This window comes from Berghia stephanieae, chromosome 7 (assembly GCF_034508935.2).
Source record: "Berghia stephanieae isolate SIO BIC M18660-M18661 chromosome 7, UCSD_Bste_1.3, whole genome shotgun sequence".
NCBI classification, from domain to species: domain Eukaryota; kingdom Metazoa; phylum Mollusca; class Gastropoda; order Nudibranchia; family Aeolidiidae; genus Berghia; species Berghia stephanieae.
Window position 1 is genome coordinate 37300635 of NC_088366.1, and position 27475 is coordinate 37328109.

The window sequence follows — 27475 nt, forward strand, 5'->3', positions numbered from 1 at the left end:
GATTATCAAGGCTTAACACTTTTTCTTTCTGTTTCAAGTGTAAAATCTCCAAAAGTTGCAACTGCTTGCACAGGCAATGACATCTGTTTGTTTTCAAGAGAATTTCTTACACCAGAAGGAACATTGACAGGTAATTTAGATGGCAATCAATTGGGGAAAATGCATTTCATAGAAATATGTTCTTTTACTTATGTCTTCCTATTCAAGACTGTTTTGTTATTTTATATGTGATCCTGATATTCATTAATGAGAAAAAAAAAAAAAAAAATTGGGGCAATGCTATTAAACTCCTCAACATAATAATGCTAAATTCAACCAAACCAAATTTGAAAATGTGCATAACAACAAGATACAGTGCATTTATCCTGCCCATAGTTCAGGGTTAAAAATAATAAAAAAATTAAAATTAAAATTTTGCCAATTCCCCAAAATTAAAAAAATAAATTGCATGCTATACATGCTTTCACTCACTCACACTCAATCCTCTCCCGGCCAACTGGCACTTGAAGTGATGAAAGGGATCCCCATCCTCTCAACTGCTATTCTCGGGGCCTTCTTTAGGGAAAGACCTCTCTGCTTTAAGTCCCTCTCCATGGTACATCTCCAGGTCTCCTTAGGGCGGCTTCTGTTACTCTTTCCTTGGGGTGTCCATCACAAAGCCTTCCTTGTCAATGTTTCATCCGGTTTGCAACAGACATGCCCCAACCATTGCCATCTTCTCCTTTTGATGAGACTCTCCAAACACTCCACCTCTGCTTTAGCTGTCAGGTCCTCATTTGAGATTGTATTCCACCAGGAGTTATTGGAGGAGATATTGAAGATTCATCGTACATTCATCTTTAAGTGCTTTAATACCTTCAAGATGTTGTTTTGTTTTGTTTGCTTTAGTTTAGTTTTTCTTTCATTATTAATTATTGCTAAGCTTTACAATATTTTCAGGACACACCAGTGGAATTATGGATGTGCAATTTGGCAAGACAGACTCTAATTTGCTTTATTCATGTTCAACAGACCAAACTGTCAGGTAATATTGGATTTAGGGGCTAATTGTGCATTTAAACCATATTTTTCCCAAGGAGCAGGGTAGACAGTATTACATTATTACACTAACTTTTTCTGACTTGGTTGCTTTCATTGTTAAAAAGTCATTGAAAGGTTTTGGGTTGAAATCAAGGCTGCAATAGGGACAAGTCTGTAATTATTTTTTTTCCAAAAAGGGGACAAAGAATTCAATAAAATGTCCCATTGTCTACTTAACGTAAATAGTGTTACTTATCTAGGTCAGTATCTTAGCATTAAGATGTTGTATGTGGTCAGCAAGTAATTTTTGGTGTTAGTGGATCAGCAATGATGTTGTATGAGGTCACTGGGTCAGCAGTAAGATGTATGTGATCAGAGAGTCATTTGTTACTTGAGATTTTTTTTTTTAACTTGAGCTTTTATATAGCAATATCCACTAAACGTGCTCAAAGTGCTTTACAAACAGTCCCTGACCAACAGCAACACTTAACATTTAGAACTACACATGACGCCTGTCATGCGATATTACATTTTTTTTTCTTACAGAGACAATGCTGTTAACGGCCAGGTACACATTTTTCACCTGAGTACTGTGAGAGAATGTGAGTAAAGAGCCTTTTCCAAGGACTCAGCTATGCACCAAGCGAGGCTCGAACCCAGGACCTTCCGATCTGAAAGCGAGTGTCATTCCACAAGACCACACAGCTGTATAGGTGTTGTATGTGGTCAGCGAGTCATTTGTTGTACCAGTGGGTCAGCAGTAAAATGTTGTATGTGGCAAGCTAGTCATTTGTGATGTCAGTGGGTCAGCAGTAAGATGTTGTATGTGGTCAGTGAATAATTTGTGTTGTCAGTGGATCAATATTAAGATATTGTGTGATGTCAGTGCCTAATTCGTGATAATTGGAAAAATGATATTACAAATAGTATTCTGACATGTAACTTGTAATCCATGATACAGAAGTTTGTCTTGATATGGCCTGCTGGGAGAAAAAATCTTGTGAAATGGTGGAAATTTATTGAGAAGACACTCTTTTATTTTGATTTTGGTCTGTCACAAAGTGACAATGCCAAAGAGTGAGTCAGTGGTCTGCAGAACCTCCGTCCCAGTCAATGGCCTTAAAGGGTTGCTAATGTCCAACAAATTGACCTGCCCAACAAACTAACAATCAAAGAATGATGAGTAAATTTTCATATTTCATATTTATTGATGCAAATTACTCTCTCACACACTCTCTCTCATTCGCACATGTAATGACGATCATTCAATTCACTAGACAGTAACGATGAACGTGGAACAATGAATAAGTATACACACAAGTCACAAACAGATTTCACAAGAAGGTGGGGCCCCTTACCTTTACAGAACACATAGAACAAAAATATGATCTGTCCGTCACAGATACGTCAGGGCTTATTCCCCTAGTCGAGATGATGCAGTCTGTCGTCCTTTCTCTATAATGTCACAACATGTACTGTCCAAACTCAAAGAGTGTTCTTGGAATCTAAGGCGTCGGCTTTATAACAATAATACTATAATGTCCACGGCTTTGGCCGGATATGATCAATATAGATAGATGGGTATAATATCGCTGGCATCGGCCAAGGATAAGGCTATTAAAATGGTCTGGCTTTGGCCACAAATCAAAAAAGACGAAAGGTCTTACACCCAAAATTCAACAGGGTTAGAGTTAATTCATGAAATAGTTTCTTTGGCTTTGGCCCCAAATCAACAGGCCCACACAAGGCCTGTAACAATTAAAATCACAATTGATTTTAATAAACTGAAGTAAAATTCTTGCAAAACAGCATCGGCTGAACTTTGCATAGAGAATAAAATACGTCCGAATCGTCGGACGGCCAACTGGTGACTGGGGAGGATGAAAGTTTTACAAAAACCAAGAAACAGAATTTTAAAAGAAAAGAAATACTTAAAGAAATGGTCTCTCTTTGTGTGCCCGGAAATGACTCACGGGAAAATCCACGACCTGTGACATAGTATTTCCGACCTCAAACTAAAGCAACTAAAACGGTTCTACGCAACACCAGGTCCCTATGGTCCTTTATCTATTACAGAGAAGTCAACCACAAAAGGACGAATGCGATATGATCATCACATCGGGACATTACGAACTAAGAATAACATTGGGATTAGCATACACAATAAACTTAAGAAAATATTCATTACATTTCGTGACATGGTCCTTTCATTATTTCTTTTCTGGTATTGTATCTCATCTATGGTCTAATAAGACTTTCACAGCCTTAAAAAGTAGGGCATTTTTTCTTATATTTACAGGTGCTGGGATATTAGAAGTAAAAGTAATAAAGAAGTTCAGATGCTGAAAGGTAATTGCTTTGTTTTTAATCATTGATAAAAATGGAGTCTATGTACTGTTGTACATTTAGTCCAAAACATTTTTGACTTTATGATTGTTTACCTCTGTTTCCCATCAGCCATTAGTGCTGGTTAAGAACTAGAAGCAAAAAAAAAAAAAAAGATTCAATTTCTAGATATGATAAGATTTGATAATTCCCTCACAGTGATACAAAAATATATTTTAAAGATTTTTGTTCCTTTGATTGTCATCTCATACATTGAGCAAAAGATTTAATTTTTATGTAATATTAGTGTTATCTCTTGTGTAGAATTTTTAGGTTTATCTATTTCAGACTTGCCTACTACTACTAACGTTTCGCAGAACTATGAATTTTCGGGCCCAAATTAACAATTATATGTAGATCTTTAATGCAATAAACTTATTGAAACAAAGTTTTGTTGCCAGGGCTCATATATAAAGGAGTTTAAAGCTTTAATTAAATGTATTTAAACACAAATTGATAATTTTTAAACAGTAGCTATAAATTCTACTGTGTTATCCGGATGAAAACTACAATTTTTTTCAATTTGAAGTAGGCAGGTTTGCTATTTACAAACATGGCTGATTGTTCAATGAATTGAATGATAGGTCGATCAACACAAACATTTTTATTCATGATGAATATAATTTGAACTCATATTTTTTTGTTGTCGTAGGAGAACTCCACTGTGCTGTTTACTCGGGCAAGGAGCGATATTTTCTGTATTCCAAATTGCCCCTCAAAACATTTTTATTTACAGTAAACAGACCCTGTCCAAAGCTTGAAGTCTAATTAAGGTTTTACATTTTTTAAAGTTGAATCTTTGTCCATTATAAATCTCATTCTTCCATATTTTCAAGCTCCAAATCTTAACGCATGAATAAATCCACATTGCTATGCAATGTTTTTGTGGACACTGTTTGAATTTGAATCTTTTTAAAAAAATTGTTTTTAAAAAGATAATTAATTACTTAATATATTCATTATAATCAGTGGTGATAATTGCATGTGGAATTGCAGGATTTTGGGATTTTCTCAGAAATTTTCAGCTGATTTTGCCTTGTCGAACATTTTCATCAGGTAAAAACTCAGGTCAAGTGGTGGATCCGTGAAAAAATCACCATCATGTCTTGTGTCATATTTTGACACCCTTGCTCAGTTGCATGAATTTTGGTGACACTCCTATTTTTATGGCGTCAGTCTAGACAAATTTGCGCAGACCATCAATGGATGGTCGAAGAGGAGGGGGGTAAATGAGTCTAGACTTTACTGGTAAGAGTAAGAAGGTCAAGCATGACAGTTATAGGCTCTTTAAAAGAAAATTATTATAACTTCCCCCAAATCGGAAAAAAAAACCCCATCAATTAGGTAAACTGCTCCTCCATAACCACCATTGCTATACACAGGCATTTATCACTTTCAGTTTAGTTTGCCAGGTAAATCTCTAGCCAGTCCTTGACGGATACTAGATGATACATATATACATGGCTTTACACTGAGAGAGGGAGACAATTTTTTTCCTTGTTTTGGTACTCTTGAGTATGGTTTACTTCAATATATTTTTTTAAAACTCATTGAATGTCCCAAATTTTTTCTTTATCTTTCTTTGTTATCAGATTATATTATTGTAATTCTTTGGCTGGGATAACTAAAGATGACATTTTAAGACTTCAAACAATTCAGAATAGTGCTGCAAAATTGATTACAAAACAAAAGAAATACAAACATTCGCTGCCCATTCTGTTTGAATTGCTTTGAATCCCAGTGAAAGAAAGGGTTGTATACAAGATCGTCCTTATCTGCTTTAATTGTCTTCATGGGTTAACACCTAGGTCTATTCTCTATCTAGAATGCTACGGTCTTCATCTGACCACACTAAACTTCCAGTATACAACAAATCAAATTTTTTATTTTATGGTTGGAGATTGGTGGTGGTGATGGTTGAAGTAGTAGTGGTAATGATGATGATGATGTGGTGGTGGTGGTGGTTGTAGTAGTTGTTGTCGTGATGATGATGATGATGTGGTATTGGGTGTAGTAGTAGTGGTCGTGATGATGATGATGTGGTGGTGGTGGTTGTAGTAGCAGTGGTAGTGATGATAATGTTGAGGTGGTGGTGGGTGTAGTAGTAGTAGAAGTAGTAGTAGTAGTAGTGATGATGATGATGTGGTGGTGGTAGTGATGGTTGTAGTAGTAGTGCTAATGATGATGATGTAGTGGTGGTGGTTGTGGTAGTGGTAGTGATGATGTGGTGGTGGTGGTTTTAGTAGTGGTAGTGATGATGATGGTAGTTGTATTAGTAGTGGTAGTGATGATGATGATGTGGTGGTGATGGTTGCAGTAGTAGTGGTAGTGATGATGGTTGTAGTAGTAGTGGCAGTGATGATGATGTGGTGGTTGGAGGGTGGGGGGGATCCTTGGAACAAATTGACCTCACCGGAATTTGACGGAAGTTTGCCCGGAACCCGGATTTTTTGCTCCAGACCGGAGTTATTTCCGGTGAAACCGGAGTTTTGGCATCACTGTTATTATTATTATTATTATTATTACTATTATTATTATTATTATTATTATTATTATTATTATTATTATTATTATTATTATTATTATTATTATTATTATTATTCCATTTCTTCCCCAAGAATTTGATAGTAAAAATTCTGTGTAATGAGAATTACAGGTTTTTCCACTAAATTAGCTATTACAATCCAATCTAATTCAAAATAGTTGCAGCTTCATGTGATGAAGCTGATGCAGCTAGGTGTGGTGGGGTGGAATTGACGTAATGTCTATTTATTTGTTTTAAACTGATTGAGATAACTATTGAATATTGTTGGTTATTGGTTGCTCTGACATTTTGCGGAATGTTGCTCCATGCGAAAATGATACTGGGGCAGAACGACTGTTTGTGCGCATTGATTCTGGAATATGGCAGTGCATATGCATTTTCTTTTCTTCCGTGGTTTTTCACTGTACTAATATGGTGGTGGCGGTTCCCCATCGGCCCTTGAACAACATATTCAGCTTTTGCATCTTTCTCCTTTCAATAAGTGGGGTCCAGTATAAATGCTCCATCGTGTCTTTTACACTTTGTTGTCAGTTGTGGTCATTACAGACAAATCGACAGGCCCTTCTTTGAATCATTTCTATCTTATTGATCGATGTTGATGTAACTGGGTCCCATATGCTGTTGCTGTATTCTAAAACAGGTCTTACAAATACTTTGTAGCACTTTTCTTCCACTTTGTGGGGCATGATGATAGGTTCCGACGTAGAAAGCTAAGGGTGTTATTGGCTTTGTTGCATATCTTTTCAATATGTGGGTTCCATCTTAACTTGTCCTCGAGTGTTATGCCCAAATAATCAGCCTTTGTTGCAGTTTTCAATTTTTCATTATACAAGATGGGTTAGTAGATGATGACCATTTTATTTCATATTGTAATCTCTCTTAAAATATTACAAAATAAAAATAGCCAATTCAATACCTAAATATCGAATTGTTTAACGTTTAAGAATTTCACATCATTCCTGATTGCTTTGGACATGTCTGTCACATGAATTCTTTTTCCAACCAGCCCCAATAAAAGGAGACCATGAGTTTCTTTGTGTTGACAGCAACCATTCAGACCTCCTCCTTTGTGCTGGCACGGAGACCCCAGAGGATCAAGACACACATCTACTGTTTTGGTATGTATGTCAATGCTTTTTTTAAAAACGCATCAGGACATTTGAGGTCCCATTGACTTATCGGTAAAGTTCCATATTGTCACATGATTTGGCATAATTTTTTCAGACTCCTAATCCACTCTGCACAGTTACGGTAGATGGGCGTAATATTGGTCCACGTCAGCACGGTTTCCTCAAACTCCTCAGACATGCAAAAAAGTTTGAGGAAACCGTAATTCAAGGAAACCAGGTCTTGTCATAATTTGATGGGGAGGGGGGAGGGGAAATGTGATTCAGTGGTATGGTCTTTGTAGCCTAAGGATATCTAGTTTTAATATCACCGTGTTATTGGGCTTCAGCAAGCCACTTCTTCCATGCTCAATTTGCAGCACTGCGGCTGACACCTGTGATATTTCCAGTCTTGGAATAGACCCTAAGTTGAATATCCATTTGAGGGTGAATAAATTGCTTTATTGATAGATTGAAGGAGATAACTTTATAAATGACATGTTACAAAGGAAATTTATAAGTGGCTCTGTGTGTTTGCATATGTAACATACTGTATACACACACCTACAGTGTAGGTAGATACACACATATGTAACTGACTTACTTGACTTAGATGCCTTTCGCGTCTCGACCGAAAGATCGGGTCGCCTTGGCTGTTTCCAGTATTTCCTGTGTGAGTTGTCTCCAATATTGCCGGTCCTCTGCTAGGGTTCTCAGATTTTCAAGGTCCCCTGCCGTTATGAGACTAATGCTTTGTCCAAGTGTTGTGAGGTTTTTGTTTAGGATCACAGGGAGTGTTGTGATCGGTCTTCCTCTGAAAAGGTTCCCGTGTTTTTGGAAGTATCCCGACATGGCTTGGTTAGCTGGTATGTTTTTGTCCCTGCGTAGTATGTGACCGAAAAGTTGCCATCGTTGTTGTAAAATGTCAAGGGAGATTGGTCTTTCTTTTGTGATCTTACAGAGTGATTCATTTGAGATCTTTTTTGGGTATTTGATGTCCAGTACCCTTCTTAGCTGTGTGCGATGGAAGGCATCCAGATGTTCTTCTTCGGATTTTGTCAACGCCCAAGTGCCGCAGTTATACAGAAGTACCGGTTTTACAAGAGCACGGTACAGTTTCAGTTTGGTTTTTCTCTTTATTTTGTCACCTCTAATCCATACATTGGTGAGTTTACTGAGTGCGGCGTTTGATAGCTGTTTTCTTCTTTGTACATCCTCGGTGTCTCCAATTAGTGAGCCGACTTTCTTTGTTCTTTTCCATTCCTCTTTATTCCTCAATATTGTTGTAAATTCGGTTTTATTGGCATTGACTTGGAGGTTATATTTCATGAGGGTATTTTGTATGATGTCTATATTTGCTGGTGTTGATCCAATAAAATCGACATCATCTGCATAGGCGATTTCTCTAGGGATTGCATTCTCAATATGAGTCGTTGGTTTTGGAATGACTTTTCGAACTTCTTTCAGAGCGTGTTCTAAGTATATTGTGAACAGAATCGGGCTCAGACTATCTCCTTGGGGGGTCCCGATGTTACTTTCGAACTGCGTCTGTTTTGTGGCCCCGTATATCCTTGGTTGTATCTTTGTGTTGCTGAGGAGAAATCGGATTATTCGGAGCTCGTCTTCGTCAACTATGTCTGTTAATATCTCCAAAAGTTTTCCTCTGTCGATCGTATCAAAGGCTGCGGACATATCGATTCCGGTTATTGTTATGGATATGTTTTCTTTGAGTGCCTTTGCTGCCAACCATTTATGTGTCCATACAACGTCCGATGTGCTTCGGTCTTGGCGAAACCCGCTTTGGCTATGTGATAGATATTTTTCTATTTTCGGTCTTATTCTGTTGAGGACAATAGTTGACAGTGTTTTTCTTATGGTATTCAGTAATGTTATTGGGCGCAGGTTGTTTACGGGTCCTTTCGTTTTTCCTGGTTTTTGTATTGTAATTAGGACACCGCTGTTTATGTCCCAGTCTTTGTGTGTAACTCATATGTAACTGTCAACAGTAAATCATCAGTGGTCGAAATCACGGGGCACATTAAAAAATATTTAACTAAAAGTAACTAGTCCTTCAGAGTCATTAGGTCCATGGAGCCAGAGTTTATCCCGGTTTCTATAGCGTGGAACGGACAATAGCAATTGCTTGCTATTCTTTGGATTGGATGCTAGTCTATCACAAAGTACTTTCCAAATCCAGCTACCCAATCACTGCTGGGTGGACAGGGGGTCAGAAAAAAATCTCGACTGCACCCAGGATCAATCTCGGTCCCTTTGAGTGTGAAGCAAGTGCTCTACCAACTGAGCTATCAGGATCCCCACATTTCATTAATTAATTTTTAAAATGATTTTTATATGTTGGCTGGGTGAAATTAGTTTGAGGAAATCGTGTTCAAGGTAAAAATTAGTTTGAGGAATGAATGGAATGATAACAAAGAATAATAAGGAAAAATATTTGGTACATTCTTATGAGTTTGAGGAAGCCGTACTCTTTTGTATAAATTTTTTAAATTCCCAATACACAACATGTATTTTTTTATGTTTTAACTATGCTCACTGTGCTTCAATAGTCTTTAGTTATCTCCCCAATATATCTCCAGTTAGGCGCCAATATGACACTCTTACAATGACTGCCACTGACTTTAGTTATTCTTATCTGAATTGAGTAAAGTGTGTAGAGTGCCTTCCACAAGGATATAAGCTGATGCAAACGTTGTGTGATCATTGTCATCAATCATAATTGGAATTTTGTTTCAAGTTTGGACTCGCTTCAACTAGCCACAGATGTCAAAATAAGTAATACTTTGTCCATATTTATTGTAACTGAAACTGGAAAATGGACTCTGACGTCTATCCAATGTACCTTTGGCTTTAAAAACTGCCAGAACTATTACCTTTTGTTTGGGGATACGACTCGCAATGATGATATATGAATATATTGAGGTCTCAAAAAAAAAAAAAAAGGCTTTCTTTGATCATTAAACAGGGACAGAAGAGCATCTACCCTCCTTGGTTCTTATACAGAAAGTCATGATGACGGTGTTACCAGGGTATGTATCTCAAAACTAAGTAAAATTTTACACACAAATACACACACACACACACACACACACACACACACATGCTATATATATATAAATATATATATATATATATATATATATATATATATATATATATATATATATATATATATATATATATATATATATATATATATAGTGTGTGTGTAGAAATGGCCGTCTTGGACGAATGTGAGTCGTTTTTTACTCATATATATATATATATATATATAATATATATATATATATATATATATATATATATATATATATATATATATATATATATATAAAACAGCTTTTCTTCTTTATGATATCTGTAAAAAGTTCACGTCTTTGCTATATTTAGAATGTCTGAATTAAGCCTTAATTTAAGGTCACAGTACCTGGTCAATGCTTTGGTGTGTATATCTGTCCCTGCAGGAAGGTGCGGCCGCATCCTGTGCCCTTCCGCATCCATCTGCAAAAAGCTATTTTAAAAATTGCCTCTTTTTTGCAGAAAATGTTGGCCTTATATTTTCGTTTTCAAACTCAATTGGTGACATTTGACTTTGACAAAGACTTCAGAGCGCTTTGCATGGTTTGTCTGCTGTTCCATAGAGTGCGTTTCACTGATACAGGGAAACTGTGGGACCACAAGCGGTTGTCTGGGGGGTTGCCTCTGAACCTCACTATATTCTGGAACAGCAAGGCAGATGAGTTGCCTCAGTTGTCAAAGTGTGCACGAAACTATATTTATGCTCTTGTGAATTCAGCTGATGCAGAGCAAAGTTTCTCATTATACAACCTGGTCTTTTCAGGCCACAGACGTTCTTTGAGTGAGGATAACCTCAAGGGTCTTGTTTTCACGTATTATAACAATTTCATTGATTCTTTGTTGTAGATGGTAATATTTCTTAATTTATTTTTAGCAGTTCGCACTTCTTTGAAAGGTAATTTTCAAAGACAGTCATGTGATTTTCAAAGATGATTTTTTAGGTTCTACTCACAAGAATTAACAATTCTTGTCATAATTTCAAATAAATGCAGTCTCAATATTGCCAGTAATAAATAAAATATTGTTGTTGAAATTTCGTTTCTTTTTTTTAATAATTGTTATTCATGTATATCTTGTTTTTTTTCCTAATCATTTGACCATATAAATGTTAGCTATTTTAGGTGACATTTTTTTAATTAACCCATTTTAACACGCTACTCTGCCTTGGGTGGCCTATTTCTGACTGCCACAGAGGCTGGTGTGGCATGCTAAGGGTTAAAATCAATGTTCTTTAAAATAGTGTACTTCTACATTGTCAAGTAGTCTGGTATATATTTCTGCTTTTTAGTTATTTTTAATGAAACGAAACAACTTAATGTAACTTTTAAACCTATCAGTATTCATATTTATTGTGAAAATTAGGCTTTGGGGGTTACAAAAGCAACCGAGAACATGCATAAATGTCAGATTTTTGGCATAATTTATGGCATAATTTGCCTTTTTTTGGCATAATATTGGCATAATTTTGCCCCCCAAAAAATGGCATAAATCCGCGGGGACAGGTATATCAATCACAATATTTTGTAAATTTATCTATTAAAATTGCCCTATGATAAAAAATTAATTCTCATGTGATGACGCAAGATTTATATATTTTACTGCTCAGATCCAAATCTTGACTTTAATTCTTTTAGAATTATTTTAGGAATGGTTTTGCCATTTTTATATTCTAGGTGTGTTTTAAACCAGGAAGTGACACTTTGCTGTCATCAGCAGGGTCTGATGGGATTGTTTGTGTCTTTGATGTCAATGAAACAACAGAAGATGATGCTCTTCAGATGACTTTCAATATTGAATCGTGTGTTGTAAGTTAACATACCCAAATCTTGAATGTTTTTTTAAAATTTTTACTGTGTTGGGTTAATATTTCAAAATGCAGTGTAACACGCTTTCATTGAACACAGGACAGTCAGAAATTTTGTTGAATCCTTGTTTCGACGAATATGTGACCATAGCTGTAAGACGATGGATACAAACTGTGATGAATCCTGATCTCAATGTTTGTGGCTCCAGATTTCGTAGATTGATGAAGTTATCCATGCCTTTTTATTCGCAAAATATAGTGATATTATTCACTGCGGATCAAACACCACCATGCCACACTTGGGGATATCATAAGTAGTGTGGGCAGTGGGGAAGAAAGGAGGAGGGAAGGCACTTGTTTGCATGAATGTAGCCTTCATAAAATTATAACCTGAGACCATAGCTATCCTAAGCACTGGCCTATCAACCGAAACAATCAGCTCTGCAGATCCTGAGAATTACTTACAATTTTAACACAGACAATAGAACAGTGATGATACTTTTCCGCGGATCCGCGGAAATCCGCGGTTTTCTTTCCTTTCCTCGGTTTTCCTCCTCAGATCCTCTATCCGCGGATATTTCCTTCATTTCCTCCTTTTACTTTTTTTTTTTTATATAATAAATCTTTAAAAAATACCTCCTTTAAAAAAAAAAAATATATATATATATAAAAAATTTCCTCCTTTTACTTTTACTGGACTCCGGGCGTTTTAAAATTGAACGATCCAGCTGCGGGGCTTCATCGCCACTGCACCACTGCGGAAGTGTTCATCGACCATGTTTATTCGTTCGATGTGGTAACCTAAGTATCGAAGAATAAAACTAGCACGATATCGCTTCTTTTGGACATGCGAACTTTCCTACAGTAGTCGCGTAGTCAATAACTCGATTTCTGCTTATGGAGTCTAGTTACGATACCCATCCAGGAATTAAATTTCTTTCAAATTCAGCCAGAACGATCTCGCATTTCATTATCTTGTTTCACATAACGGTATGGACTAGAAAAATCTGATCTAAAATCTAGATCTAGGCCTGGATTCTAATTCTTTTTGGATATTGTGACTGTTGTGTGTCCTCTTTTTTTTTGTTTCATTCTATGAGGACGTGGGCTCTAGACTTAGACTGGATTCTAATTCTTTTTTTTTTTAGATATCGTGACTTTGTAGTAAACTTTTAGAAACAATGAAGCCTTTAGGTAAAAGTGAAGTTAGCCGTGCCAGAGAGGTCGACTGTAAGGTAAAGAACAAATTTAGATTTGAGTGGCTTGAAACTGTTGTTAAAGTGACTTGTAAAAATGCCGGGGATGTGGACATCCGACTCATTGACAGCATTGTTAAAGTTGATGTTGCTGGTAAAGCATTGTGTACATATTGCAATGATGTTATCAGCTATGGGAGCAAAGGAAAAACTGCTCTGATTGATCATGTAAAATCAGGGAAGCATGTAGCTTTTGTTGATCACAGGAAGACCAATTACACTTTGGGCTCTTAATTCAAAAAACCAGAAACTGCCTTTTTTCCATTATTTAAGAAACAAATTGTGAAAGCTGTTGGTGATGGTACTGAAGTGACTGATGTTACCTCTAAGAGCTCTAAAGTGACTGAAAGACTTATCCCAATAAACGATAGGACTGCTAATATGGAGGCTATGATCTTAAGTGTGATGGCAGAAAGCAATATTGCTTTCTCGGCTGCACCTAAACTTCTTGAGCTCATAAAGGAATGTTCCCGTGACCCAAAGGCTCTTTCTAATGTTTGCTTGGACCGTTGTTCTGCCGGATACAAACTTAAATATGGAATAAATGATTTTTTCAAACAATCCATCGTTAAGTGTATGAAGGAATGCCCTTTTTCTCTAAATATAGACGAGAGTACATCTGCAAACAATAAAAAAGTACTTGCTGTTTTAGTCATTACTTCAGTCCTATTAAGGAAGAGGTTGTGATTGAGCATCTGGCTTCTATTGAACTAGTGAAGGCGGATTCATCTTCAATTTTTAAGGCTGTAAAGGACCTTATTGAAAGCAATGCAATTCCATGGACGAATCTCCAGTCATGTCTGCTGGATTCGTGCAATGTAATGAGAGGATCCAAAACAGGTTTTGAGACCAGGTTGAGGGAGTGTGCTCCACATCTCTTAGATGTGGATGGGGATTCGTGCCATCACATACACAACGCTGTTAAAAGATTTTGTGAACCCTTCAATGGCTGGGTTGAGAGACTTTTTTATGACCTGCACACAGATTTCAAGTGGTCTAGTGAGTCAAAGCAGATTTTGGCAGAATTATGCTCAGCATTTGATGTAAAATTTTCAGTGCCAGAAAGGTTCATTCCCCACAGGTGGCTCTCAGTGTATGATGTGTCAATTTCCACTCTCAGACTGTTGGATATGTTTTACCTTTTTTATTATCCGTATGTTAAGAATCAAAACAATCACAGAGCAGGCATAAGGGCAATTGTGCAAAGGCTACAAAATAGCAAACTGGAATCAAGGATTTACCAAATTTTTGAAATTTTGAGGGAAAAATGCAAAATCATGACAAAAGATGGAAGGCAGAGGAAGGAGAGAATTGTTGAAAGGTTATTTTCCAACAGTAGGAAGACAGTCCTCCATTTGAACTTTTATGTTGCTGCTCTACCAATGCTGAAAGAGTATGTTTGTCAGTTTCAAAAAAAAGATCCTATGATTCACAAGTTACATGACAGCCAGATCAGTATTACCAAGAAGTTCCTTGCCTGTTTTATCAAAGCAGAAAAGTTAGTGGATATCTCCCCCAAGAAAATTGCATCCTTAGATGTTGGTAGTGTAGAGAACAATCTGGAATTGAAGGACATTTTCATTGGCAAAGTCACTTCAGACACTCTCAAAAGTTATGAGAAGAGAAATGAATTCCTCATTACAGTCTCGAGGGCATACAGGCATTGTGCTAAACATCTGCTTGCAACATTGCCTCTAAACAATCCACTAATAGTCAGTCTTTCAGCCTTAGATCCAGAGGCTCCCTGTCATAGTGTCATTGGCAAAGCCTTAAACACTCTAGCTAGTCATTTTGGGCATTATTTATCTCAAACGGAAATGGAACTTGTTTTGGTGGAAATAAAAAATTTTGTCATAACCAAGAAGGACTTTAATGGGGAAAGGGTTGATTTGTGGTGGAATAGAAATAGTGACTTTCCTATTCTTCAAAAGCTGGCTAGGGCTTGCTTATCCATATTTCATGGCCCACAGGTAGAGGGTTCCTTTTTAAAATGAAGGATATTCTTAAAGACAAGTGTGGCAACATGAATATTTCAACATTCTCTGCCATACAGACGGTGAAGTATTCTTTGAAAGCAAGGAATGCCACTGCCCTGGAATCTTCAAAAGAAAAGACATAGATCACAGTGAAATTGATCCTGTCCTGATAAGTTGCATTAAAAAATCTCGCAGCAAGTATCATGCTGAGTTGCAAAAACAGGAAGAGGAAAAGGAAAGAAAAAGACAAATGTTTGATCAAGCAGTTGTAAAGGCGGAAACAAAAAAGCAAGCAAAGGCAGTCCGGGAGAAGGCAATTAAAACAGCCTATAAGCTTCATATAAAGAAGCAATCCAAACAGGTTGGGCCCCCACCTAGAAAGAGGCCCAAAACACACTAGTACTCTTCAAGTACTCAAAAGAAGTCATCCTGCCTACTTTCCTGTGGTGCAAGAATGTTCTAGGTGAGTTTTCCGTTTTTCCGAGACTTTTCCTCCTTTTTGACTTTTTGTGAGTATCATCACTGATAGAAAAAAAATGCATGACATCAGTGTGTCATAATATTGTGATGAATACTCACATACTGTTTGGTCTGATTGCTTTGGGTGATAGGCAAGTACTTGAGAGTACATGGCTATGTCTGAGTCTGATCTAAAATTTATGTCACAATTCAAGACTGAAAACTAAAATGAAAAGTGAGTTGTTAATGATGCCCAAGTAAATAATTGACTCCGTTGATTGAGCTATTGAATATAACTCACTGTAATTAATACTCTTTTCATGATCATGCTCTGTTTTATGGCATAATCTTTTGGTCAGTATCAGGCTATGAGTTCACAATGGTTACAGTTCAAGACAACTTTCTCTGCTTTCTTCTCTTTCTTCGCTCAGTTTAGTTTGTTGAATCTGTGGATGCCCAGACAATGAAGAACATAGTGTGGGAATTCTGTTCTTATTCATTGAACCCCTGAATTTGTGGAACACATGTTGCAATGTATTGACATAAATAATTGTTTTAATATCCCTCTTTGCAAATATTTTAGCTAGATTAAAAAGACATTTAAGTTATTCAGTCAAAGCCTCTTGACTGGTGCAGCAGCATTATGCAGAAGTCGCTCCAGTTGAGCTACATCCCAATCATCAGATCTTTTGATTGGCCTTCATAATTGAAACAATCTGTCAAAACTTCACATATTTTTATTCTGGTTGCAATATCAAAGACGATACAGAGCTTCCTCATCTAAATTTTGTTAAGAGTGACAAAAGCCAATGATCACATTAAAAAAACTTTCATTACTGCTCCAATATAAATAGAAGATACACATAATCTTGTTCCACCATCGTTGACAGCATATTTACACAATTTCAAACAAAGTTTGTCAAAAGCAAGCAATGAAATTCACCCCACTTTTTGCTTTCATATTGATTTTCATTGCTCCTTACGATGTTTTATTTGTTGTATAGCAATTGAGATGATACATAAAACACATGCCCACCACCATTATTCATCGACCACCAGCTCATCGCCCCCACCCCAGTCCACCTGCTTATTGATAAAAGAGATGCCAAAACTCGGGTTCACCGTACAAAAATTCAGGGTTGTCCATCAAAAAATGATGAAGTCTTACAGGTCCAGGGAAAGCTTCCACTACCTCCAGTGTCATCATGATCATCATGGCATCATCTTCACTGTCACCACCACTCCCAGTTCTATCACTTATCATCATCATCATTACTACCACCACTACCTCAAACCTCACCACCACCACATCATCATCACCACCGCTACAACTATCAAATTATCATAATCACTGCCATATTCATCGCCACCACACATTTATAACTATTTTCACTACTATTACATCATCACTATTACTTCAACCACCAAGACCACATAATCTTACCCCCATTACTCCAACCACCATCATTTCGTCATCACTACTTCAACAACTAACACCACCACATCATCATCACTACCCCTATTTCTACAACCAAAACCATGACATCATCATCACTACCACTACCCCTACCCTACCCTACCCTTACTACAACCACCATCAGTACATCATCACCACTTCTACGACTACTACAACCACCACCACAATATCACTATCACTACTGTTAAAGCCACCACCATCACATTGTCATCACTACCACCACTACACCTATCACCACCACTACACCTATCACCACCACATCATCATCACTACCACTACAACTACAACCACCACCAAATCATCATCACTACCACTACTACCACAAACACGACCACCACATCATCACTACTATTACAACCACTACCACTACATCATCACTACCACCAATACTACAACCACCACTACATCATCACCACTATCACTACAACCACCACCACTTTATCATCATCACTACCACTACTACAACAACCTCCGCCACAGCATCATCATAACTACCACCACTACTACAACCACCACCACATCATCACTAACACTATTACTACAATCACCACCACATTGTGACAACCATCATTTGGAGTCAAATAACATATCATCATACCACCAAAAAAGAAAGTCATGCGAAACTCAACTTATAACCACAATTTAAAATCTTGCTGATGGTCTTTACAACAGAAAGCAAGTAGAATGCTTTTGACAAAGTATCCCACCAACGTTTTATCAAGAAATTTGATTACTATGAACTACTAGGCAGGACAAAGAATTGGATATTTGATTTATGATTTCATAAGTTATAGACTACAGAGCAGTGATTGATGGATCAATGTCAGTCATAGCTGAAATAACATCTGGTGTCCCTCGAGTTAAGTGGTTATTGCGCTATATAAAAGCTCAATTTTTTAATTTTTTAAATTATTTTTTTAATGTATTTAAATTTTACATGAAATATGCCAATATAGATTGTTATTCGTCTTTACTATGAATTATTATAAGATAATTACTCATTTAAGTGAATATTTAACAAGTTATCTACTGAATTTAGCTCTTTTAGGGCCAATTTTTGAAATGCTGAGAATCCATGTTTCCTGCAGAAGCAGGTCCTAAAAAATTTGAGGTCTTGAAAAAAATTTCAAGGAAATGGTGGGGATCCTGTATTGAAATTGCTAATTTTCAAATCTACGAATATACGAGCGATTCAAGGGTACTATGTCACCTATCCTCAACAGGAGTTTTGTTAAGGCTTGTTTTTTTCAATATCTGATTTCTGTGACTTAGTACGTTTTCTTCCTGACCTCCTTATATATTTTAGATATGTTTTATTCCTTGTTTTGGTGAGAACAATTTTACTACTTTTTCCGAAAATCCCTTGTTGGCAGGTCTGATGCTTGTGTCTGGATGAGATGTTTATGTAATTTCAAACAATTATAGTATGCTCTTGGAATCTACATGTGCTACCTATTTGAACCATTCTCCTTCGTCTTACTTTTCTTTGGTGCTTTAATTGTAAATCTAGGATGTTTTTACTGGTGCTGATATAACCTAACTGTGTTGCAAGTGCCATAAAACCCTTAAAAACAAACAAGCAAAACAAAAAGGTGAAGGCGACACCCCAATTCTTTGCAGATAATTGCTTACTTTACAAAACATTTGGGCATTGGGAAGATGGGGTGTTAATGCAAGAAGATTTAGATTCACTGCAAAATGTTCAATCAGCAGAATACCTTGATCTATACCATGGAATGACCATATAGCCAAACAGAGAGGGCCAATAAGATAAAACACTTTTTTAAAGACAGAAACATCTGAATGCATCCAAACGCAGACTTACCAACCAATCAGATTTTCCATATTTTAGTACAGATTTGATAACAGATACGGAAGTACGAGAAAATTATGTAGAAAACGCAAAATAAAAGAATTCTTTTAAAAGAAAACAGTAAATAAATGCACATTTTAAAAAAATTTATATGAAATGGGAATATTATATTTTTGCTCTGATTGGTAAGTTATGGACAATTTCGTTATCATTACTACAACCACTACCACAACAAACACCACATCATCAGTCTTTATCACTATCACCATTACTTCGCGATGGTTGTGTGTTGGACCCGCGGTCTCCAGTAGTCTGTGAGAGAGAACTCTAGTAATGAATGACCTGAGTTTGATATGATTTTTTTGGGGTTCGTGGATAGCTCATACGGTAGAGTCACGCTCTCACTGGCCAGGCGGAGTTGTCGTACCAATTAGGTGGCAGGTTCAAACCCCATCACCGCCGCGAAAATTTTTTATTCTCTATTGTCTTCTGGCACTTTTCTCGTCACTTCATCTCTACTGCAATGTTTACCAGGTCATCATTATCACCACAACTGCAACCACCACCTCATCATCACTACCACCACCACTGTAACCATAATCAAATCGCCATCATCACCACCACCACGAGTGCAATCATCACCACCACCACCACCACATAGTCATCATCACCTGCAACCACTTCTACAACTACCACATCATCATCTCTATTGCCACACCTGCAACAACCACCACCATATCATCATCATCATCACTTCTGCCACTTCTAGAACTACCACATTTCTATCACCACCATATTGTCATTATCACTATCATCACTACTGAAACCAACACAACATCATTAGCACCTCTACTACCACTTCTGCAACCACCGCATCATCATCACTATCACCACTACTACAACCACCCCCACCACATCATCGCCATCATCATCCTCATCATCATTACTACCACTACTGCAACCATCACCATATTATCATTATTGCACCAGTGCTTCTATTCAGTTTTACATTTTATACGACATTCAGGTTTTGAAGATAAATTTTTTAATGAGTATTTGAGAAGGTATTTGACATTGTGTTTACATAACATTGTTTAGTCCTGAATAAAAAGGATTTTATATGTGGAAATGTTTATTACAGCATTGAAATTCTTGTGAGTAGTGTCTGAAATCCTATGAGCTAAATTTCAGTGTTTATTTATAATGTGGCATTTTATGCATTAGGAATTACTCTTTCAGGAGAACTTTGTGTTGAAAGTGCTCCAGGGTTTGGGGGAAGTGTGGGGGGGGGGGGGGGGGGGGGGGGGGAGAGAGAGTAGGGGTTATGGTGGCCCTAAGACTAACTAATTAACTTTCCATACTGACAGGTTGGTTTAGGTTGGTGTGGTAACAGCTATAATAATGTCTACTGCACCACATCAGACCACAGATTCTACGCATGGGATGCTTTACAGGTAAAATTGAAAAACAAAAATTTACTCTTATTACTTTCTATTTGTCTATAAGTAGCATTACTGACTATAAGTAGCATTACTGACTATAAGTAGCATTACTGTCTATAAGTAACATTACTGTCTATAAGTAGCATTTCTGTCTATAAGTAGCATTACTGTCTATAAGTAACATTACTGTCTATAAGTAGCATTTCTGTCTATAAGTAACATTACTGTCTATAAGTAGCATTTCTGTCTATAAGTAGCATTGCTGTCTATATGTTGCATTACTGTCTATAAGTAGCATTGTGGCCAGAAATAAATGGCAGCATTTTACCTAATTGTTTCAGCCAATGGATTTGGAAACAAAATGAAGCAAGTTTTTAAACAATTTGAATATATGATAATTGTTCTGGCTGTATGCCGTGTTTAAAAAGCTTTCTACTTTAGCATCTACATAAAAAAACAAACTACAAAATAAGCACGCTTAGCCATGAGTATATGTCACATGTCTATATGTGGAGAATGCAGACAACTCATTTGATGGGTAGATTTAACTAGATTTCATTCGATTTTTGAGTGATCAGGAGATCACCAGTCAAATGTGAAGTCAATGATTTGTATAAAGACAAGTCATTTAATGTAAAACAATAATTTTACTCAGAATTTTTTAATGGAAGTGGTTGGGGTTTTTTTTATTACTTCAATTGTCTGTGATTTTACCAACAACAATACCCCATCATTGGTTAAATGGTGGAGAAGCATAGAAAAGATTCTAGTAGCAAATTCCATGCTAAATAGGTCCAAGACAAAATCAAATTTCGTATCTATTTTTATATTTGTTGTTTCTGAAAGTGGTGCTTGTAAAGAACCTAGTGAAACAGGAGTTTTTTTTAATAAAGATACAATAAACATTTCAGAAGACCTGTAGAGGCCTCTTGTCTACCCCCCCCCCCCCCCCCCCCAAAAAAAAATCTTCAAAAGAAAAAAAAAATTGAAACGAATATTGTTATGGGCCAATGACCATGGCCATTTCAAGTCTGCGACCGAATGCATACAGTTATGAACACTAAGAAAATTTGCACACAAAAAATCTACTCACCCAATTTAAAATGTGGAAGAACTGTTCAAGAGATTTTGTCTTAGTAAACTGGAGAAAGTTATGAAGGATGGCGATTACCCCCTCACAAATATATTAAGTTCTCCATGAGGAGTCGTCACCTTTTATCAATAAAAACAAAGACAACACGTCACCTTAGTTCATTTTTGCCAAATTTAATCTGGATAGGTTTGCTCTCGCAGGGTCTAATGACTGGTCCTCCCTCAATGGTCTGTGTTTTGATTTTGGTACGGCGTTGCCGACAGATTTCTGAAAGTTTTGGAGATGTTTGGAAGACACCAATGCAAGGTCTGGGTTGTAGCCTCTTCTCCGGCGAGCACTTGAAAAAGATGGTTTGTCTTTTGCATCATGGAGGAGTGTCAAGTTATATTGGTCAGCCCATTCCTCAACAGTATCTCCATCTTCATCATTATCCTTTTATCCCCATGCGGCTGTTAAAGTCACCTATCACAATCATTGGTGGATGTAACTGGCCACTTGAATGGCGTTGGTGGAGGTTTGTAGACAGATATCACACTGAAGTGTCTGCTTTCAATTCTGAGAATTTCCACCTCACTGACTATCATGTCCTGGCTGTATGCCACTATTGATTTGTCTTTGATGTAGATAGCACTACCGTGAATATCACTGCCATGTTTTATGACTAGGTGCATGCCAGGGATGTTTGGTGCCACGGTCTTGTGCATCTCATGTAGACAAAGTATGTTTGCCTTGAGGTTGGACAGTAATTCTATCGTTGTTGATGACAGTCCTTCTGCGTTGAAGCTAACGATCTTAAAGTTGTCCATGGTGAGGGCCTATGGGCTATCCTTTTACCACCCTGACCATGAAAGAGTTGTTTGTGTTGTTCGTGTTGTAGCAATCGGTCTCCAGCAAGGGATTCCAGGGATGCGACGTGGACGTTTGCTACATGTCCCCAGAATTTCGGATAAAGTCTTATTTTTATGATCCACCATGTCGGACACAGAATTGGAAGATGAAATTATTTCATTCAAGTTTAAAATTTGAATATCATGTGGAAATGCGTTAAGATTGATATCTCTTGTTTGTTCTTATTTGTAATGAATAAATGGTGCTATTATTTGTGATGGGTAAATGATCCTATTATTTGTGATGATTAAAAAGTGGTATTATTTGGGATGATTAGATACATATTATTCGTAAAGAGTAAATGATGGTATTATTTGGGCTGTTATTTGTCCTTGAAAGTATTTTTTGATTAGCCAGTTTCCTGTCAAAAGAGGAGCAAGCAGTTGTGATTGCCATTTAAACCTACAGAGTCGGGGATAAACAGGGCTTTATGTTCATAAGGACTATGACCATCTTCTGTTTTGCAGATTATCTGTCATTTGTTTTTCCTGTTTATATCCAGGGTGATGATAGATGTTACATTCCCAGAGAAAAGGTTTTGAAAGAGGTGAGTTTGTTAAACAAATTTGTGAATTCCTAGCTTATTAATTTTTTTTTTTTTTTTCGATGGCATTTAAATTTTCAAACTTACTAGTGCTGACTGAAATGTTCTTCCTTCTGTTCAATATTTTCGGATCTAAGCAGTTCTTAATCTTCAAATTTGGACACATTTATTTTAATACATATACCTGCTTTTGAAAAAATAACTACAGTTGACTCCGGATAAGACGATGCCCAGGGGAACAGAAAAAAAAAAAGAAGTTTTTTTAAAGATTTGGTGGTCATTAAAAGAACTGACTTAAAATTAAGGGCATTTCATTCAATTTGGCATAAAAAAGTTATTGTGATCGGATGACAAAGGCCAGTAATCATTTTATAGAACCTTACCTCAGCACATATAATGACATCAAGTTAGGAAGTGCCCTCAGGGTGTTGTGCAAAGCAGCAAAGGGTCTTGAAAGCTGTTATAGCGGCACAGCTGGAAACTGGATCTGATAAAGCTTTATTATTTTCTCGTCCCCTTGCCCTATTGCTCCACAAGTACCACAGTATTGGTCAATGGCTCATTTTCATTGTCTGAAAAAATCGTTTTCTTATTCATGTCGTCATGATTAAAAAATAAAGTCATTCTGTGCTATGTGGGAAATGGTTTTGTCTCAAAAGTAAAGCACTTCTTTTCATGGACGCCACCATGAGGAGATGATTAAAATTTAGACAAAAAAGCATGTTGGTCGAGTGCAATGAAGTTGTTGGTTGCAATGCCTATAAAATACAAACCTCACACACACTTAGGTCATGCATCTAATTTAGTTGATGGTGCATTGTGATTTGATATGTTTGAACAACACATAGGATTGCCCTTAACCATTCCTTAACTGGGTTAATGGGTTAAAATAATTGGATCATCTCTAACCTTACTCCATTTCACAACTCACATCATCTCAGAGATGGAATCTCCTCACTCCCATGAGTCCCATTCTTTCACCATTCGTCTACCTTTGCAATATTATACATTTGCACCCAAATCACCACATGAACAAAATCATCCCATTGCGAGTCACGCGACTGTTTGCCATACTCTCACACACATGCAATGCCCCAACTCCTACTGCTATGCTCTGATTGTTAGTGTATTATAATGTGAAAGTGGTCTACCAGACAATGCTCACTGAGTTTGAGTTGTTTCGATTAGTTTGTTGTAGCCGAGGTGAGTGTTTAAGAACTTGGTTGAATGCAAAGTAGTTTTAATGGTGTCAAAAGGTAAGAAAAACCGGGGATTCTAAAAGTTTCATTTGAGTTTGCTGAATCTGAGGTGCACTGTACCTCAGCATGATATTTCAATGTCTGAAAAGAAATGTTGGTGTTTTATTATATTTTTTATAATGATTATGACAGGGTTCTGTACCCCATGTAAAGTTACTTGAAATTGATATTGACTACCAACTAAAATTTGACTTTCACATCAAGGAAATCTGCAGGAAGGCGTCTCAACAACTAAACTTGTTAAAAAGAATAGAAAGACACCTCTCCAAACTAAATAAATTATCTATTTTCCATACATTTATCAGGCCTCGAAGTGGGCCGGGAAATCCAGGAAAAGCCGGGAGTTTATTTTGGAATATCCCGACCGGGAAAATTTAAGCTTTTGCCACTTATTAAATCGAAAATTCTAAATGAAAATTAAATTAAACTAGCATCTTTGACTCTGAAGCCTTCAATTAAAAACTGTCTTGCAAATAAGCTCAAACAAAAATGGATTATTTCCCTTTATAATAACTAAAATTACTCTATTTTGATTTATAAAATTTATTATGATCTTTTTTTCCTTAATTCTTTTGTACGAGTCGTGAATTACATAGTGGGCAGCTTTAGGAACAGTATTTGGTTCAAAATGAATTCTCTAGAACCGTTTTAGAAGTATTTACCTTGTCTTTGCATATTACATACTTTGGAATTTCCCATCATTTGACCAAAGTAATAGTATTAGTAGTATGTGGTAGTAAAAGTAGTATTGATAGTAGTAATTGTAGTAGTAGTAGTAGTAGTGAATGCTCAAAAAAAAAAAAAAAAGAGAGAGAGAGAGAGAGAGAGAGAGAGAGAGAGAGAGAGAGAGAGAGAGAGAGAGAGAGAGAGAGAGAGAGAGAGAGAGATGGATCATTAGATAACATATATGGAAAATATCTTGCCACTTGCAAAATGTCATGTATTGAATTGAAGACCACTCTCCCAAATATTGTATCTCAAAACTTACATAACTGATTTACTGGGCTAGCAGATATCACAAGTTCATTTGGTACATCAGCATCATTCCCACATCATCATCTCTTACCACCACCGCACCATCATGGCATCACCACTTCTACAACCGCCATCACAGCATTGTCACTGCCACAACCACCACCACATCACTTCTACCACTACCGCCACCACAGCTTCATCATCATCACCACCACCACTAGAGCACCATCGCTATAACAACCACAACTTCTTCTACTGACAGTAGCATCAATACTACCCACATGTTTGGGGCCTTTTGGTCATTTCTTTGAGTGTTTCGAAAGCAATTTCCTTAGATATTACAATTTCTGAGCCTTATGCTAATTTAAAATGGGCATTAAGTTTTAGTTTCTTGATAAATCGATAATTTTGTAATCACTAGAGATTGTTTGAATGATGAAGATCAGACTTTATTTTGATTTGGGTTTGATGTTAGTTTTTATATAAATTTTTGTATAGTGCACACTTTTTTTCCACTCACGCGGACAAAATACACTTTTTAGGGTCATAGAATACATTTTTCATCCTGGGAAGGTTGGCAGGTCTGACAACAACCCAACATGTATTCTTCCGCGCAATCATTACCCAACCTGCGAACGATTGGCATAGAATTTGTATCTGTTTCCTTTATGAAAACTGTACTGTAGGTCAAGGTTAAAAGCAATGTACTTGTACACATTTTTTTTAGCCATTTCTTTTAGAATTTGAAAGCTTTGGCGATTCAAGGTCTCCACAGACACCGGTATATCCCTCATCGAACACACTACTGGCAGTGGTAACTGGTCTAGATTTGATGAGCATGCTTGAAAATACTACCTTAAAATTTTCCCCAGAGCCTGGAAAAAACCAAGAAAAAGCAGGGAAAAATATTTTCCTGAATCACTTCTAGGCCTGATTTTCAATTTTCAACTTTTGTCCACTTCTTTTGGTACTTCTGCTCAAGAGCAAATAGTAAGAAAATGGAAAATATACAAAAACATGCTCTCAGATTCATTTACAGTGACTATACCGGCACTTACGAAGACTTATTGACAAAGGCTAAAGTTATCCCCCTTGAAACCAAGCGAATGCAAATTATGGCAACAGAAACATTCAAAATTCTTTACAAATTGTCCCCAAAACGTCTAGAAAATTTAGTAACTTTCAAAGAAAGAAAATATGATTTTATACACACCAATACTGTTAATGTCCCAAACATCTAAACAACCCATTTTGGTAAACATTCCTTTCGTTATGCCACTGCAGTTTTGTGGAATAATCTGCCGGAGCACATATGAACGGAGACAGATTTGAATAAGTTTGAGAGAGTCTCTTATGACAAAAGTGGCAGCTTAGATGGGTTCAGATCCGTTTTCAGTTCCCCTAAGTATATTCATATAATTTAATGTAACAGTGAGACATGTCAATTTTTATACATAATATATAGTATTTAATTTATGTGCAAAGTATTTTATTTTATTTATTCTGGTTGTTGTTATGTATAAAAGATGTGTGTATAATATATACAGTAGAGCATGACCATAGCGGCACCCGCTACAGCGGGACCATCGCTACAACGGGACCTTACACAAACCCCGCTTTTTTTTACTATATAAATTCATTTACCTGTGCTTGGGTTTAGCGGGTCAAGGAAAGGTCCGAACTTGCTTACAGCGGGGAAAATTGAGCGAGCTGTCGGGCCAAGAATTTATCGATCGGCTAAATCTTTCACGCGCCGTGACTCAGCGAGTGACGTAGACTTGGCATTGTCTCTCTCTAACACACACGCCTCCGTCTGCCTTTGTCTCGCTCGTGTCTTCACTCACACCTCTCGTGTCTACCCGCACTTCTTTTGCCGCTCGCTCTATTTCTTTGTATGATTGTATGCGTTGACTGGTCAGTCTTGCGGTGATTAAAAGTTGGGCAACTTGATTTAACCCTCTCCTTACCAACTACAGGAAAATCGTCACATTCGTTATGATACAACTACAGTAACAGTTTTATTATTCAAATTTCTTTTGTACATTATAAAGTTTAAAGAAAATAAACAGTGTGTTGTAGAGAATGTTTTGCTAAAGAAACTATGTATCGCAAGAATTTTACTCCTGTTATGTCTGAGTGATAAGAAATATATTTTTGTGTGTGTTGGATGTGAAGTTTTGGGGAAAATCCTGAAAAAGGCTGGTAAGAAGAGGGTTAAAAGAGATGCGTTGCACAAGCTAACGCCGTGTGTAAAGCCCTTGGCCAATTAGAGAGAAGAGGCTTGTACGCACGCGGTGGTGTGTACATTTTAATCCAGATCAGCCCTATTGTGCCATT

At 36.9% G+C, this 27475-nt stretch overlaps 1 protein-coding gene across 8 annotated transcripts in view; it reads left to right on the forward strand.

Annotated features, from left to right (window-relative positions):
- The window catches only part of LOC144977181 (WD repeat-containing protein 89-like), a 52624-nt gene that overhangs the window by 14601 nt on the left and 10548 nt on the right, over positions 1-27475 (forward strand). For all 8 annotated transcript variants that reach the window (XM_078922101.1, XM_078922107.1, XM_078922102.1 and 5 more), the window contains 8 exons: positions 39-130; positions 940-1024; positions 3320-3369; positions 6957-7068; positions 10040-10103; positions 11826-11957; positions 20305-20391; positions 22863-22907. In XM_078922101.1, coding sequence (XP_078778227.1) covers positions 39-130; positions 940-1024; positions 3320-3369; positions 6957-7068; positions 10040-10103; positions 11826-11957; positions 20305-20391; positions 22863-22907 — 667 coding nt within the window. The remainder of the gene's footprint in view (positions 1-38; positions 131-939; positions 1025-3319; positions 3370-6956; positions 7069-10039; positions 10104-11825; positions 11958-20304; positions 20392-22862; positions 22908-27475) is intronic.